At 52.7% G+C, this 17,599-nt stretch overlaps 1 protein-coding gene across 1 annotated transcript in view; it reads right to left on the minus strand.

Annotated features, from left to right (window-relative positions):
- Positions 1-832: 832 nt before the first annotated feature.
- EPHA10 (EPH receptor A10) overlaps positions 833-17,599 on the minus strand; it is a 40,265-nt gene continuing 23,498 nt past the window's right edge. Inside the window, exons 6-17 of the mRNA XM_038167426.2 lie at positions 16,850-16,974; positions 14,382-14,544; positions 13,082-13,190; positions 12,782-12,837; positions 12,035-12,160; positions 10,742-10,927; positions 8,519-8,580; positions 8,199-8,402; positions 6,733-6,882; positions 6,412-6,590; positions 6,167-6,331; positions 833-5,588 (exon numbers count right to left, since the gene is read on the minus strand). Of these exons, the coding sequence (XP_038023354.2) occupies positions 5,474-5,588; positions 6,167-6,331; positions 6,412-6,590; positions 6,733-6,882; positions 8,199-8,402; positions 8,519-8,580; positions 10,742-10,927; positions 12,035-12,160; positions 12,782-12,837; positions 13,082-13,190; positions 14,382-14,544; positions 16,850-16,974 (1,640 nt within the window). The 3' untranslated portion in view covers positions 833-5,473. The remainder of the gene's footprint in view (positions 5,589-6,166; positions 6,332-6,411; positions 6,591-6,732; positions 6,883-8,198; positions 8,403-8,518; positions 8,581-10,741; positions 10,928-12,034; positions 12,161-12,781; positions 12,838-13,081; positions 13,191-14,381; positions 14,545-16,849; positions 16,975-17,599) is intronic.

The following is a 17,599-nucleotide window of genomic DNA, read 5'->3' on the forward strand; positions in this document are numbered from 1 at the left end:
GGCTTGCGATCCACTATTCATAACCCTGCTTCAGAGCACTAATTATTTCTTTATAGTGCCAATATAGCCCTGGCCAGGCTCCTAGTGAAGACTGGCTGAATTAATTGATCGACAGAAGGCAAATAGACTTCACCCGTTTTAAGCACCCATTCAGTTCCTTTTTCCTAGCAGCTGTCACTGTTGTCAGCACACTGAAACGAGGCTTTTGTACATGCTCTTTGGCATTAAGCAGCCCAAGAAAAAAAGAGAAGAAACGGGAACCGCTGAAAGAGTCGCGCTGCATTATTTCTAAATATTATTGTTTGTGCAGCGCCTGCATTTAACATGCTGGCCATACCCTGCTTTCGTTTACTCAGTTAAACAATTAATTGCACGCCTTGAGCACGGGAGCTCAGCAGTGTTTTCCCTCTGCTCAGCAGCATCCTGCACTCAGGGTGAGGACAGTGCCAGCAGCTCCGCTCTGATCACGTCCAAGGCTGGGGGCTCCCAGGGGGAACAAGGGGCTTCTGCCTGCCTGACCACAGCTGGCCCCACTGGTCAAGGGCTTGGCCTCTCCCTCCTCAAAACCCGTAAGCTGTCCCAGTTAAACAATGTTTTTTCTTCCCTACGGAAACGTCAGTAGCAAGAAACAATCACGGCACTGTTCCTGCACACACTGCAAAAAGGAGCAAAGGCTCTTGTTTTAGCTCACATGCTACTTAATAAAACAAGGCATCATTTCACACCTTGCTGCCACTTCAACTGTTCATTACCCAATACCTGCTATCTTCACTGAAGCGGTGCTTTTCATCGCAATGCCAGAAATAACCCACACATGCAAGCCAGGACAGAATTAGTGGTTGTTTTTACTTAGTTATATTTAGGTATCTCATTATTGCAATCTTCAAACATAGCTCAATAAATACAAAATTAACAAAATGTCAATAGATCTTTATTACCATCTATAATTATTATTATTGTTCTTCCAAGTCAATGGTGATTCCCTGGAGATGTCTGACTATAGCTCGATCATGAAATGTACACAGTGTCCCTTACAATCTTATATTACATTTGTTCCAAGCTTATAAAAATATATATTGACTTCTCAAGTACGTATTTACAGTATATAACATGTGGTTAATGAATATCAAAAAGCAGCTAGAGATGAACCAACGTGACCCCAGTTTTGGTTTTATGCCGGGGGGGGGGGAGTTACGTGCACCAGCTCTCGTGATGCTGCCTGGGGCTGTGTCCAGCACTGTCCTCATTCTGGCTCCAGAAAATTGTTCCCAACCAGGGGCACAGCTGGGACCTGTCCTGCTGCCCTCAAGGAAAACAAGACCCAGCCCAGAAGGGGAGGATTCCCAAAGAGGAATTCCTCCAGCACAGGCAGAGCCAGACCCCCAGGAGAGGCTGTACTGCGCCGTTTCCCGCTGGCCAAGAGGAACATCTAGTGGAGACATCCCCATTAGGAATACAAAGAAAAGCCCAGAAACAGGTGGCTTCCTGCTGCTGGAGAGGAAGCAGCTGGAGAACAAAATGTATTGGGTCAAATACACCATGGTCTGAGGAAAGCAAAGCCCCAAAGAGCAAAGCCCTAAAGAGCAAAGCCCTTGAGTGCTCCTGCATGGGGCTGATGCTCCTTGTGATGCCCTGGGGGCTACCCCCAGGTCCAGGACACGAGCAACCTCTTCCAAAAGCACAGCAGGAACCCAAACATGCGACCCCAACCCCTTTGTCAGCTTCAGAAGGAACTTTGCCCTGTGTCAGACACAGCCTGGAATAAGGATCTGAAATCGTTCTGAGGCATTTCCCTTGGTCGAGCAGCTGCAAAACAGCATTGCTAATTAATTTAATTATCAGGCATTGAATACTTCCCCAAAGAGGAGGTGCTGAGAGGGCACAAGTTAATTTTAAAATCGCAATAACAATTTATAACTTAATCTGCTGATCTGATTAGTTCCAGGGCTGATGAGGAGCTTGGTTAGAGGTGTTTGCTGTTGCCACCAGCTAGGCTAGGAAGCACGCTTTGGTTACGTGCTCTCCTTTCCCTTCCAGCAGAGGCCAGGAGAGCCAACACACCGCGCTTCTGCCACCTTAGAGCGTGGTCCCAGCCACAGAATGCTGCTGTCTGGAAGAAAAAGAGCTCGCTGAAACATCGAGCCCAAGTCCCTCACTGTAGTAAATCAGGAAAGTAATTAAACACGGAATTTCTTTGGGGACCAGCTAGAGAGACTCAGATGAAGAAATGTCGCTTCCAGTTCTGATTGTGCTGGAGAATGCAGTACAGGAGCCTAATTCAGCAGGGGGAACTCTTAAATGATTGAGAAATGGTCTCATTTTTAATTGGAGCACTCTAGCACAGAGAGTGCACTGTACAAGTGCCCAGCCACATGGATTAAGAGGCCCCAGGGCTTTGCTGCAGGGCTCAGCTGCTGGGGAAGGACAAGGACAAGGACTTCTTCCTCACCCTAATGTCCCACATTGTCTCTGCAGGGAATGCAGAAAATGCATCCAAGCTTGCCAGGTCTGCCACTTTTGTCAACGTTGCCTTTGGTTGTAAGGCTCTTAACTGACAAATAAAGCCCAGGAGCGTTCCCAAGGAATAACATTTAATCTGCTGGAAAGGGAACACCACACTCTCTTCGAACTTTTGCTGAGAATTCATTATTCTCGGGCACCTCTGCGGAGCTGTGCACACTCTCCCTCCATCTGATCTCCCTCACCAGGCACACGAGAAACCTGCACGGCCTCGATCACTGCACAAACACAAGGAACACCTTGCCCAAGAGCATCCTGCTACCAGCAGTTGCCTTCCAGCTGGTTCACGGAGCTGTCCTCAGAATCACCTCAGCCTCCCTCAACAGATTATAGGGTTTATTTACAGTGATTGGGACACCTCTTCTGAGGTCTCTGTAGCTGTTGACAACCGTCACTATTTCCAGAATTTCCTTTTTGCTGCCTTCACTTTCCTACCCTTGGGCTCGAGATGCTCAGAGCACCCTCAGAACCTTCCTGCATGTCACAGAGAGGTCTTCTGCCCCAGGCAGGCTGTGCGCTCCTAGCCAGCTCCATTTTCCAGACCAAGGGCATGGTGTCACCTTGTCACCGAGTCCTGGCTTTGCCCAGAGCCCCAGAGAGCAAGCACAGCAGCCTGGACTCAGCCCGGCCTGCAGGAGGCTCTGGGGAGCTCCCACGAAAGGGAAAAGAGCAGGAGATGGGGGAGAGGATCAGGAATCACGTTGGTTCAGCTCCCTGCCTCGAGAACTAGAATATACTTTCTCTATAGATAAAATGTAAACATAACGAGCATACAAATTGCACTTGATCCTTGGGATCTGGCATTTCTACCAAATGAAGGTTTCAGTTCACAATTATTACTCTTCTGGGTGTGAAACAGCAGGATGCTGAGCAACTACCCGGACCGGACAAAAGTGAAACTTAAAGGGAAGTTATTTCCATAAAAAACTGACCGAGTGACACTGGGGAATGCTGCTTAAACTTCAGAAGGAGAGCACCAAGAGCTGGTGGGAGCTCACTGTGACATTGCCTGGAAATGGCAACACAAGGCAGAAAAATGAGAAGTAAACATCAGCTGGTACCTTCTTGATACCACGTGTTGGTGAAGTTCAGCTCTGATCTCCAATGCAGTCACGTTGAAACAGCTGGAAAAAAGGAAATCTTGTAGTGTTGAGCACTCCTGACCTTCAGCCAGTGGCAGCAGCCAAGCCAGAAGCCTCCGAGGGCACAGCATTCCCCTGGGGCACATGTGTGGGTTCGAAGAAAACCACCAGGAATGAGGCTTTACTGAACAAAAGCTGGGTCCCTGAAACGATGCAACCGTCTGTCTGGGTGGGGTGAGTATGACGCCGGCCCCACAAACAGGCTGCATTAGCATCCTTCAGCTAATTGCCATTTAGATTGTGTCCCTTTGGTGCAGGCTACCTGCATAGCCTCCGAACCCAATGCAAACACATTTCCAACTGCATCGTGAACATCCTCCTCTACAGCATTCGTTCCCTTTGTAAATCTTTGCCTTTCATCATTAATAATTCACTTGCAATACTTACAGATGATAATAAAAGGCCTACAAAGCCCAGAACAAGGCTGCGAAGACCCATTTAATTAACCAACTTCAAGGAAACTTGTAGCGTTAAGCAGATGCAATTTAAGCCTTCCGTCATGGATCAGGCCTGTAGCAGTGGGAACTGCCAGTGCGTGAGGCACACGGTGCTGAGCCTCGGGCTGCTACGAAATAAAGTGCTGATGTGCCAACCTGCCCGGAGGGATGCTCATCCCCAGGCTCCAGCCTCACCCAGGTGGCTCAGCCCACGGCCACGTGGCGATGCTCTGCCCACTACGCCCCCCGTCACTGGCTGCACCCACCTGAAGCCCCTCTTTCTTAGCGTTCACCTTGCCGTGGGTATTTCTCTGCTGTTGTTCTCTCTCCAGCATCCGTGGCTGGCTGTTCGGTACAGCATTAGGACCTCAAAGTGAGCACCATCGCTGGCAAACCTTAGAGGGGTGTGGGTTAGTGCCAAAGGTGAGCAGACCCCTCTTTTCCAAGCTCCTACAGCCATCCTCCTGCCCAGCAAGCAGCAGCTCGCCACCACAGACACACCTTCCCCACTGCCTTACTGCCTCACGTCCCTCCAGGTGCTGCATCCCAGAGCAGTCAGAGCCACCGCACTTCCCCACCAAGCCAGCGAAGGATGCAGGATGCCTATGAGACGTTGCAAGGCAGAAAGCTTGAAGGCTGAGAGCATCAGCAGGGCAGCCCAAGGGCATCAGTGCTCACCCTCTCCTGGCTGTGGCCTCCGTTTCCTCCGCTGCAACTGTCTTGCCAGGACAAGAAATGTTCGGCACCGTTTGCTCTGCACTTCGGTGGAGAACATTTGCATTTTGTTCACCAACAGTGGTGTCAAGACTCAGCGAGGTGACTCTTCGAGCGGAAGGGATGTGGCTGGGAAAGAAAGAGCTTCCTTTCAGCGCGCCAGATGGGCAAAGTCACCTTCCCAAAGCGGGGCGCTGGGTGTGAGCTCTGCTCCAGTCTCTAAAAATAAAAGCAATAAAAGCTCCCGGTGGGGTTGGTAGAAGATGTCAGCCTGTATAAAAATACCCATGGATTTCACCAGTAGGATGCTAGATAGGAAAACGCTGTCAGCTCTGGATTGAGACAGTGCACAAATGTCCGTCCACCCTGTTGACCTAATTACCATGTGAAATGGCATCGTTACATTTGACTCATCTTACAGAACAGCGATGGGGAGAACCACAGCCGCCCAGGCACACCGTGCCTGGTGTCCCAGGGATGCTCGGCTTCCCTGGCACAGGGGACGGGCCACCCTGCCCTCTTGCCTCGTGGAATGACTCGCTGGGCAGCAGCCCAGGGACTCCTACATCCCACCTGAAACCATGAGGTTTCAGAGATTTGGTCTGGTTTGGGGCCAGCACGTGGCCGGCGCCTCCTCCCACTCCGGTGCTCCGTGCTCCGTCACACCTGCACGCCTCGGCCGTGCATCTGGATCACCTGGGCACGCAGGGTCTGGATGCCACTCAGGATGATCTTCTGGTGCTCTGCCAGCGTGATCCCCAGGCTCAGGACATCTCTGCAAAACATACCCATCGTCAGCCACCAGGAACAAGCCCTAACTGCGGCATCCTGTGCTGACTGCTCTCCAGGACAGAGCAGTGTGGATTTCAGACCATTGGGTTCCTACGGACATGCAGGAGTAAGAAATCCCCAAGCTGTTGTCCCAGCTGAACAGCACAGACCTTGGCAGGGAGCTTGGGGTGACAGGAGCCTGCAGCACAAAACAGCTCCCACCCCGGCTGCTGGAGCTGGAGGCCCCATGCTGCTTGCAGAGCCACCTGTTGGCAAATCACTCCTCGATTTGACCCTGCTCTCCATCTGGGACAGGTAGGACTCTGTGCCTGCCAGAAATTACAGGTTAAAACCCAAAGCACAGCTTTCAATCGGCTCCAAAACCCAGCAGCTGAGTTGCACAGCACATGCAGCCCAACCCACACCATTGCTGGGACATGTTCTCTTTCTTTTGCAGCTCTTGCTGACGTGCTCTGGCAGACCTGCCCTTTCATTCAGCACCAAGTGGCTGGTATTTAAAATCACAACTCGCTCCCCCCAGCACCAAACGATGCCAGGCTGCAGCCAGCCCCTCTCACTTACTGCGCCGTCATCCTGGCCACGGACTCCAGGTAGCAGTAGCCCGCAGCGGTGAAGTTATCCCGGTACCTGCCCATTTCTATTGCTTCCAGCCATTCTCCCACCGAGCTGAAGGCCGGGAAGGCTGCGAAGGAGCGCTCAGCCAGGGGCACGGTGGCACTGCGGGACCTGAGGACAGATGGGGCATAAAGGGGAGCGGGGACAGCGCGCCGTGGCAGGGACCCGCAGGGGAAGGGACAAGTGGGCACCTGGCACACGGCTGGGGCTGCGGGCTCTGCACCATCTTGCTGAGGACGTCGTGGATGTGCGAGAACTTGGGGCGCTGGCTGCGGTCCTTCTGCCAGCAGTCGAGCATGAGCTGGTGCAGGGGAGGCTGGCAGTTCGCCGGGGCCGGCAGGCGAAAGCCGTCCTCCACCGCCTTCATCACCTGCAGAGCAGGGCAGAAAGGCGAGGGGACAGCTCTGAGATGCCAAAATACAGACTGCACCCAAACCTGGCAGCTGGGAGGCCCTCCCTCCTCACCACCAGCCACAGCAATATCACCATCGGGCACGCAGCAGGGGACTCACATCCTGGTGGGACATGTCCCAGTAGGGTCTCTCGCCGTAGGACATGACTTCCCACATGACGATGCCAAAGCTCCACACGTCGCTGGCCGGGCTGAAGTGGTGATACTGGATGGCTTCGGGGGCTGACCACAGCACCAGGCTCTTCCCACGCTGGCCGGGCAGAAAATGGGGTGAAATGGTGTTGTCATGTAGGACAGGGGGAGGGAGAGGCTGACACATGTGGTGGCCCTCCGGTGCACCCTCTCCCTGTTTCACAGCTTGTGTAGCACGCACGGGTTTCATACTAAGAGAAAACTTGTGCCTCAATTTGCTTTAAAATGGTCGTGCAACAGTATGCTACATGGGAATGTGAGTTCTGAAATATTAATGGGAGAGAGAATGGCTCTGGGAAGAGCTGATGGCATTTTACACATTAATATTTAACAAAACCCGTCTCCGAGCTGCACAAACACACAGTCCCTGCACCCTAGCTTGCTCTCCTGTAATTAGCCATCCTGTTCTCCACCTCTGCAGATCCCTCCAGATGCACGGGGCAAAGCAAGTGACAGACACTGCAGCTAATTGCAATTAACAGGGGGGAGACCTCAACCCCAAAGCCACAGCTTGGGCTCCCGGCACCCAGCAGGCTGCTCCGTGCCCATGCTGGCACCGAGGGAAGGTTTCTCCCATCCCTGCGGGCACAGCAGCCGAGCTGTGAGCCGCAGCACTGTGGGATGCTCAGCACTTGGTCCTGCTTCACCAAGGAGTCTACAAGGTAGGGATGCTTTCCCCAAGGTGTCTCCCTGGAGCTCGTGATAAAGGCTAAAAAAATCACATCGCAAGACTCTTTCTGCCATCAGCCTGCTCAGAGCTGACAGAAAACCACAGCTCCCGACAGATTGTGGGGCAAACCCTGCAAACAGGCTCCTCTCCTTGGGATGGCCATGCCTGGTGCTAGGACCATGCCCACCAGCTGCTGCCTCCCTGGAGCAATGCTCCCTGCAAACAATAAGGGCTGGCCTGACTGCAGAATCAGTGCTTTTTAAAATATTAATGCCTGGTTAATGCGACATGCTAACAGATTCAGCTGATACGGGGCGAGCTGATGAGGCGTGAGCGTGAAGCGAGCAGGACTTCGGCCCTTAATTGAAAACGATGAACTTCATTATGAGTGATAAAATAGACATAACGAAGCCTGAGGCTGCCCTCAGCCACTGCCTCTGGTTCGCCCCCACATGCACGGAGCACTGCTGTGGGGCAGGTCCCCGAATAAACGCATCAATTTCCAGTTGGGAAAGAAACTGTTACGATGCAGATCCTTCCTCAATGCTCAGAGCATGCTGCGAGCCTGCCCAGCGCTGCCAGGAGCCAGTCCAAGGGATGCTGTCCATGGCCAGGCATGGACACCAGGGGACATCTCTGCAGGTGTGCCGTCAGCATTTTGCTTTTGGGAAGCACTGGAAATTAAGTTTGGAAAAGCCTCTTACCATGGTGCTGAAGATGGTCTCCATCTTATCTTCTTGCGGCTGCCTGAAACCTGTTATTTTGCACGCCAGGCTGCTGTTCACGAGGACTTTGTGGGCAGCCAGGCTTTTATGGATGTAACCCATCTCTGCCAGGTACTTCATGCCAGAGGCAATCCCCTGCAACATGGTGATGAGCTGGGTGGATGTGAACTGTCCCTCGTGTTTCTGCAAAGAAAATAAATAAATAGATAAAGAGGAGGAAAAGCCAGAGCTGAGCGATGCCTGTTGCAGCCCAGCAGGTGACAGAGCCCGGTGGTTCCCACCGGCTCCACAGCACTCACCCTGAGGAAAGAGTCCAGCACTCCGTTCCCCATGTACTCCGTCACTATCATCATGGTGTTCCCTGCATGGACAGACAAGGAGCACCGCATGAGTCCTGCCTCCTGCTGCAGGCAGCTCCGTGCTGGTGGTAACGGAAACGCAGAGCAAACCTCCCAGCCCTTAAACCTCCCCTCCAAAAAGAAACGTGTATTTGGCAGATTTTCCTTGTGGGATTTTTGATGTATCCAACCTGCCTCATAAACTCCACCACTGAGGCAACAACCAGAGGAGATTAACATGATCATCTACTAGGGATGGGTGAGAGGGGACTGGCAAATCCTGCTGCTGAGCCCCACCGACGCTTTGGCACCGCTGAACCTGCAGCTGCTGCTGGAAGCATTGCTACAGCTCACCCCAGAGGAGCTCGCAGTGGAAGATGCTCCACGTTAAAGACACGGTTCTCTCTTCCAGAATTATCGGGAGCACGAGCACGGGACCCTGAGAGCTGCGCCAGGCTCGTTGTGCTGCCAGCAAGGCTCGGGGAGGAGCAGGGGTCTGGCACAGCATCACCAAACGGGCTAAGCACGGTGCAAGCAGAGGTTTGGTGGAAGGATGAGCACCTCCCCTGCCGCAAAATGCAAGGCTGCCTGCACACGAGACATTGCAGTTAAAGAGCAGGCACTGCTGGCATTAATTAAGCATGATAAAGCGAAGATCCGGCTAACAGGAACGGAAACACGGTCGCCAATAGGAAATTCTCATTAGCTGGAGAATTCATTCTCATTTCCACGGCTGCTCTGGAAAGCTTGGTACAAAGATCGTGACACAGACACAGGCTCACAGATAGCCCGCAGCTCATACACAGACTTATCAAAGAGCAGGACAAGATGCTTTTAGGGACTCTGCGCCTCTTGATAAGCTGAGATTAGAAAAAATACGTTATTAATTTACCAAACTACACAAAAGTGACCAGCTCAGCCCCAGACTCAGGACAGAAATACTTCCTTACCTAATAAAAGAGCTGGTTCGAGGCACGTGCTCGCATGCCTTTGGATTTCCACGAACATCCATTTACCAGCAGCACCGAGCACAGTGCAGTGAGCACTCCCACGAGGGCTGGGAGCAGGCAGCCTCATCCGTTTTACTGACAAAACCCCACTGCAATTTGCTTTTATTAAGAGCGCGCTGTTTTGCTGCTAAACCAGTCCCGCTCCCTGGCTTTATTAATCGAGCTGTAAGCATTTTATTAATCATCGGCATGCTAAAATAGCTAATAGGTGAGGAAACACTTGATTTCCAGAGAGCAACAGTTTGGCACCTGCAGCAGCAGGTCATCGCTCTCCAAAGCAGCAGGTTCAGTGCACTGCCTGAAATCCACGGTGGATCCCTAAACAGGTCAGCATCCTTGCTGCCTTCTCCCAGGAAAATCAACCCAAAATCTCCTCGAGCACCACGCAGCAGCACTCTCCTCACTGTGCACCCCACCATACACCCACCAGCCGCTGCTGCAGGTCAGCCAAACGCCTCCTTCAAGAGGTCACAACACTCATTTCTGTGCTTTGCCAGCAGCATCGGGTATTTTTTGAGCATGAAGCACACGACTGCACCGTTTCCATGCTGATGGAGTACCAGAGCCCGCTGACATCGTGCTGTCAGGGCTCTTTGGAGAGCGAGGTGCTGGCAGCATGGCTGCCAGCACGCCCAGACGCTCCTGCCACGTGGGAAAGTCGCTGGGAAAAAAAGAAATTAAAGCTGCAGAAAGGCCCTGTGGGAAAAACTCTAGAGCATTTTGCATGCCGTGTCTCCATCAGACAGCACCGACATCGTGTCTCTTGTGAACGTGCTTTAATTACCCTGCGTGAAGGCCACTGCACGCCCCCTGACATTGCTGGACCCCCCAGAGCAATACCTGCAGGCGGGGCAGCTCTGTGCAACCTCACAACCTCACCCTCTGAAGCAGGGAGAATGAAAAATGGAATTTAGCAGGCTGAAATGACAGGGCAAACAGCAGTGCCACCTTAGGTTGGAGATACTTAAAAAAATATAAAATCAAACAACATCCTACAGAGAGAGCTCATTCATCCTTTCCCAACGCACTGGAGCAGGCAGGGCTTGTCAGCAGGTACTAACAGGATAACAACACAAAAAAAGGAGTGGGATTGGCTTCACTTCTCCTGGAAATGTACACAGGAGCCCTCCTCCAGCATGCCAAGCCGTCCCACACGGCACGAGGCCCCCGTTACCTCTGGTGATGACCCCCTCCAGCCGGATGACGTTGGCGTGGTCGAACTGGCCCATGGTGCACGCCTCGGCCAGGAAGCAGCGCTGCTGCTTCGCCGAGCACCCAGCCCGCAGGGTCTGGATGGCCACCGGCAGCTCCCGCTTGCTGGGCAGCTTCAGGCAGCCCCTGCAGATCTCACCGAATTCCCCTGCATGACAGAGATATGTTTTAAGCAGCGCCCACGCCATAAAATCCCTCGCCTCCCCAAAGGAGCCATTCTCTCCATGCTCTGCTCAAGCACATACTGTGTGTTTTTTTTTCCAAGAAAAGAAGATTATCCCCCAGCCACCAAGTTCATGCTCCCCAGATCCGGCCCATTCTGCCCCCAAGCTCAGCAAACACCAGCTCTGCATTTCACAGCAACGAAGCACCAGCACCAGGAGCGTTTCTGCAGCGTTTGAGGCTGAGCATCCTGCTCCTCACTTGGCAACAGGTGCTACCAGGTTCATAACACAAAAAGCCAATATTGGCTTTAAAGGAAAAAAAAAAAAGTGTACATCTGAAAAGCTTTCCTAATTTCAAAGCCAGGTACTTGTTAGGACTCTCAGCAGTGAGACAAACGCAGCCCAAAATTCTTTGCGTTTAAACACTTTCCTGACTAATTTCTTTCTTAATCTTTCAAACACTGATTTGTTTCTGAAAGTTATGTGGGATTACGGCCTCAGCTGCTCCACCCAGCAGCTACCAGAAAGACTTCTTCCACTTCCACCGCTGCCCTCTGAGCTGGTGGGAGAACCCTCACCCCTGCCCTTCCTCCACCTCTTCTTTTTTCCACAGCTGAATTTCTCTTTAGGGAGAAAAATGACAAAGAATAATCGTGTTTCCCGTGTTCTGGCGCACATTAGCGATTAAAGCTCTAGGGCCCGGTGTGGGGATTTTAATTTGCTTTTAAGTTTTAGGCAGTGAGGCTGATGAAAATCAATAAATCATTAAGTTCACATATTTATAAATAGTTCCTGTGCTGCTGTCAGCCTGCCCAGATGCAGATAATTTCTGATGCTTTCTGGTGCGCGCCTCAATCCATGGCCTGTACTTGGTGCCTCAGAAAAAGAAACAGGGAACAAGAAACCCAGCTCCTGGACAAAAAAGCAGCCCCGTTCCCCATGGCATCATGGCACTGGGAAGGAGCTATCCCAGAAGGTGCTGGCGAGGTGGGCAGCTCGGGAGGTAGGAGGGTGGCATCAGTGGCATGAGGCTGCCAAGGGGGGGGACAGCCCCGTGGGGACACGCGGAGGGGCCACGAGGGGGATCCTGCCTGTCCCGATGATCCTCTCGATCTTAATGCTGGCGTTATCCAGCTCCTTGGCAAAGAGGTGCACGGCCTGCATGGGGTCTTCGCACGTGTCAGGGTCGATGTACGTCCGCCTGGTGGGTATTTTAACTGCAGGAGAGCAGGGGAATACAAAAAGAGCATGAGAGAGGCTCGCCTGCCTGGGAAGGGGTGGCTGCTGTGCTCCCCTGGCTCTGCGCTGAGCAGAAACCCTCCCGTGGGCAGCTCAGCGCCCTTCACGATCAGGTGAAACAGCCAAAATGCATCCCAAGAGCACGATGGCTCTGCTGCTTTCGAAACACTCCAGGGAGCAGAAGAGCCTGCGTGTGCTTAACGGGCATATGCCAGGCATCAGCTAAACTCATCCGTTCTGGCATTCGGATTTCCTTTGACAACTGTTGTCTGTACAATTACTGCAGCTCAGTAACCAAGAGTAGCCCCAGAAAACAAAGCTGCGTTCTCCCATGGCCGTTCGGAAAAAGCTGACAGAATAATTCATGTGAGCCAGGGATTGCTGAGAGCATCCCCAACTCCTGGGCACGCCGGGGACCTCTGTGAAGGACGGACGCTGGCGTGGGTGCTGCTGAGCCCAACGCCCCCAGGGAGCATCGCTGTGCTCAGCCCTGCCCTGGGACAACGCGGGGTGACAACGGCTCAACAGCAAGGGATCAGGGCAGCAAGAAATACAGGGGACCCCACCAGATGTCCTGATCATGGCCACACAGTACTTACAGTGGAAGTAGAGCTCCTCGTCCCCGTCCTGGCTGGCTTTGCTGTACCCACACTGTCTGCAACGAGAATCAGGATGGCATCAGCGCCGGGAGCAGCCTCCCACGGGAAATCAAAGCCAAACGCAACCCAGCGCCCACGCTGGGGCTCCTGGGCATGGCTTTGGACAGGCTCCAACCCACACTTCCAGCCCCTCTGTGTTACCCACGCTGCCTGCTCACATCTCCTGTGGGCTCAGCACCACGGGGGCTCTGCTTGGGTCCCCCTCCCACATCCTCCACACCATCACGCCGCTCCGCTCACCTCCTCCAGACCATCACGCCGATGACCATGGACACCAGCACCGTCAGCCCTGCGATGGCCACCACGGCGATGATGAGGACGGGGTTCTGCTCGCTGGAGGCCACTGTCACTGCCAGGAAGGAAGCAGAGGTGTCACACAGCTCCCAGGGCACATCCCCAGTCCCGCATCTCCCTGTGACAGTCTGCAGCCTCCAGCAAAGCTGAGGAACAATTCCCCAGCAGTGCCAGCCTACTTCTCCCCATCCACACAAGGATTCATGCCTTGGACCAGTTCTCAAATCTCAGGCTGGTGTCACCAGTCAGCACTGAGCAAAAAGTTCCTACTTGGTGGGGGGAATGATTCAAAATCGATGGCTTACCTATGGGTTTCCTTCACCACGCTCATCCCTCCCCTTCCTGCTTTTGCAAACAGGGGCATTAGAAAGCTACATTCTATATAAAGTTTTTATTGGCTTCAATTCATTCTGAAAATGTCTTCTGTGTGGTAAATGGATGCAATTTAAAGCCCTGTTAAACACAATCTGTGAGAGTCGTACTGAGCCAGCCATCTCAGGGCTTTCATTTCGAGCCAGGGTAGGTTATTAAACTGAAACCCTACCATCTCTCCAAGCCCTCTTTTAGGCAGTGAAATAAGATGCTTCTGGCCTATGGTTATGAATGGAAACTGTGAAAAGTAAAACCCCAGCAAATAACCCCGATGCTGGCTGCCCTTACTCAGCCACGGAACTGAGAAGCTGAGTGCCTGGGGCACGCATCCCGCACCAGATCTCTGCCCGAGCTGCTCTTGTGCCCCCCTGTGCAGCCACCCCAGCTCTGTAGCACCTGCCACAGCTGTACAGAGCCTGGGTTGGCATTGTCCCCTCTGTCACTGCACCGGTGGGGACTGATGGGCTCCCCTCTGGTGCCTGCTTGCTGGTGACATCTGCTCTGGTGCTAACACCACACCAAGGGAAAGCAAAATCCACTCCATGGACACTCTCTTAGGTGCTCCAAAAAAAAAACCAGAGATGGTCCCCAGTCTCCAGAGCAGAGCAGAAGAGCCACAGAGTGGCTGCCCTCGCTGATGCTGCACAGGAAGGACACAAACCTCCAGGCCAGGCAGACCGGCAGCAGCAATCGTGTTAAAACAGAACGGGAAAATGCAAATAAAATCAAGTCCTGGAAAGCACCTGCTCTGAGATCCAGGGTGGCAAAATGAGTCTCACTCAAAGGGGAGAGAAACCCACAGTGTGAAAGCAGCAGCATCGTGAGCAGGAGCATCCCGTGTGCGCGAGGGACCACGAGCATCGCCGCCACTCACGCTCTGCCAGCGTCTCCACTTCGATACTAGGGCTGTAGTTGCCGTAGTCCTGCGAGGAAGACGTCCGGATTTGGAAGATATAGAGGGTGCCAGGCTTCAGGTTATTGACTGTCACAGCCGTTGATGTGGTTTTCACGGTCGAGTAACTCTGATCCCTTTGATCCTGCGAAATGATGAGATGCCCGAGATTGGCTGGGACCAGCAGCTGCGCCACGGTCCCGCCAGCCCAGCCGCACCTCCGCCTCGCCGCCAGGTCCCAGCAGCACGGCCCGTGACAGAAAGGATGCGTTTCCTAGATGGCTCCTTAATAGAAATTACATGGATAAGCCACGGGAAATGGCAGGGCCAGATGATGCGCTCTGCAAGACAGGAGGAGGATGGGGTGGTGGGGAGCAGCTGTGTTCCTACGCAGCTCCTTTCCACCCCTCCTGCCCACCCTGCACTGCCCCAAATGCAGGGGCTCAGCTGCTGGCACCCTCAGACCGTTTCCTACTCCCCTGCTACGGCTTCTCAAGCCCCAGTGAGAGCAAACAGACCTGCTCCTGCTCCAACAGCATCCCCCCATACCATGCCTGCAGAGGAGATTTTATCTCAGCATTGTCACTGCCCCACCTGATGGGTTTGATCTACCAACCACACACAGATACCAGCAATTTCTTGCCTCAGGTGGCCTGGAGCTCTGTGCGATCCCTTCCACCCCCTGCACACCAAGACCAGCCTTGGATGCTCTCAGCGCTGCATGCACGCAGGAAAGCAACTGTGCTGGGCAATGGTGCAGGGCTGAGGACAAGGTGCCACAGTGAATGTGTGCAAACACACCGACCTGCTCTGCTTAACACAAGAATGAAGCTGTGGGGAGGTGTTTCTGAGCTCCCTGCGCTCGGCTGGCACATCAGGGAAGAGCCCGGCTGGAGAGGGCAGGGAGCAGCTGCGGCTGCAGGGTGCTGAGCTCCGGGAGCTGCTGGCAGCAGCAGCAGGGATGCTCTCTTGGGAATAAATAGGCGTGCGTTAGCACACACTGAGTAATTGCAGTTGGCAGATGCATTCGCTAATGGTCCTGTTCTCCGGGCTTTTATTCCCTTGCCCAGAGACCTGAAGATGTCTCTGCTTTGACCAAGGGAGAACGGCGACAGCCAGAGCCTTCGTGCAGCTAGCAGCAGGCTGGGCTCCGGACCAGCCCTGCACTCTGGCACGAGTGGCAGCGACACATCCTGCCGCTCCCGGGGCCGGGGATGTCACCGTGAAATGGGTTTTCTGTTTGATGTGCTCCTTCATTCGCATCTCCGTAGTTCAAGTATGGCTTTAAAAGCATAGATTAGGAACTAAGTTGATTTTCCTGTCAGCATCAAAAGCCTCATTGCAGTGAATAATTGCTAAAATGTAGTTTAAATTTTCTACCCAAGCAGGATGTTTCCTCATTTCACATACCCCGAGTATCTTGTTGCTGCAGCCCATTTGCAAAGGAATTACCGTATTATGCTCAGCGCTCGCCCTCACTCCCAGATTCCTCCTTTCAAATCTATCAGATGCTGAAAATCACATTAATATGAATCAGCTTCAAGGTAGCTTGTTTCTAAATACAGAATGCCAACATGTCACCTGCACGCTTTGCTTGACATGCAATCAGTTTCATAACGAGCCTGAGCACACGCAGATAAGGTAATTTGCGGAACTGTGTCATAAACTGCATTTATTTTGATTTAGAGCTTTGTCCCTGCTCTCTGCCCACTGGTATCTCTTCTAAAATTCTCAGCCCACTGTGTCTGTCAAATAAGAGCTATTTTTTGAATTAACAGGCTGTCATAAAAATGTTTCCTCGTGTCCCCTCCAGTGTGCCAGGCCACTCACAGCTCGCTGAAGTCATGGGTTTGGTGGGACTCGGTCCTAAAGCAGTGAAGACCACAGGTCCAACACTCTCTGAGAGAACAGGCTATGAATATAGGTGTCATCTCATCACAGATCTGGAAAGACCGTATGGTTTATACTTCCTAGCTGGCTAATGGCAAGCACCCAAACCTCGGATTTCCAATATTCTTGAAAAAAAGCCATCCAAAGAATGAATGAACGCGATTTATTAGCTTTACTCTTTCTCCCAGGGAGATGTCAACATTAGGACTGGATGAAATCTTGCTGCACAGATGGGGTAAAAAAAAAACAAAAAATAACAACAAAAAAAACACTAATTAAAATAAACTCTACAAATAACCCAAATTTCCTAAAACTTACATAAGCAGATTGCATAAGGCTGTTGGAGAGGAAAAGCCTTTACTGGCACCCGTTGGAAGCGCTCCTGCCACTCTTAGGTGCCAGTAAAATCATCGCCGTGCCGCAGTCCCCGCGTGTATGTCCCATTTTCCACCGCACCCTGTTTAAGCTGCAGGGTGCTGACAGCAGCAGGAGCATGGCCACAAGCAGAAGTATTTGGGATGCTGCATGGGCAGAGGTTGGGTACGTCCCCAGAGCCCTACCTTCTCATAGTACTTGACCTCGTACTCGGTGCTGTTGGTGGTTGGGAAGCCCGGCTCCTGCCACGACAAGGAGATGCTCTTCTGCTCAATTTTATCCGTGCGGATGTCGGTGACGGGAGTTGGTGCTGGAAGAGTGGAGAGGAAAAAAGGGTGATGGCAGAGGCAGAGCATCCCCAGCACCCACCCCGCAGCACAGCCTGCCTGCCTGGGGACACCACGCTGCCAAGCCTGGGTTGCCTGTTAGGAACAGCCAAATTAATAACTGCAATGAGGAGAGCACGGGTGAGAGGGGATTTTATCACGATCCTCATGTTCATGGCCTCTTCTTTTCTGCTTTTGCCCTCTGTTGTCACAGTAAAAAATTCAATAATTTGAATGGCTGAAGAGCATGCACCTTGTGCAGACTGCACCTCCCTCCCTCTGAACCAGGGCTGGATTAGAGCAAACTCCCAGCTGGTGATCATCCAACAGGAGAAGACAGTCCAAATACAACTGCTTTAGGAACTGGGCAGCAAGCAAGGCTCTGTCCAAAAAAAAAAAAAAAAAAAAAAAAGCCGACCCTATGCAGAACAGAGGCCATGGGCTGGTAGGAGACACCAAGTCCACCCTGGTGCCCTGGGCAAGCTCTCCCACTTGCCATCCAACCCTCCCAAAAGCTGGGAATTGGGCAGAGCTGCCTGCCCTGCCTGCTGCCATGCCCCAGAAGCCGGCTGTTTGTTTCTAGCTAGCACACTGCACGCTGGATCCTCC

This window comes from Anas platyrhynchos, chromosome 24 (assembly GCF_047663525.1).
Source record: "Anas platyrhynchos isolate ZD024472 breed Pekin duck chromosome 24, IASCAAS_PekinDuck_T2T, whole genome shotgun sequence".
Classification (NCBI taxonomy): domain Eukaryota; kingdom Metazoa; phylum Chordata; class Aves; order Anseriformes; family Anatidae; genus Anas; species Anas platyrhynchos.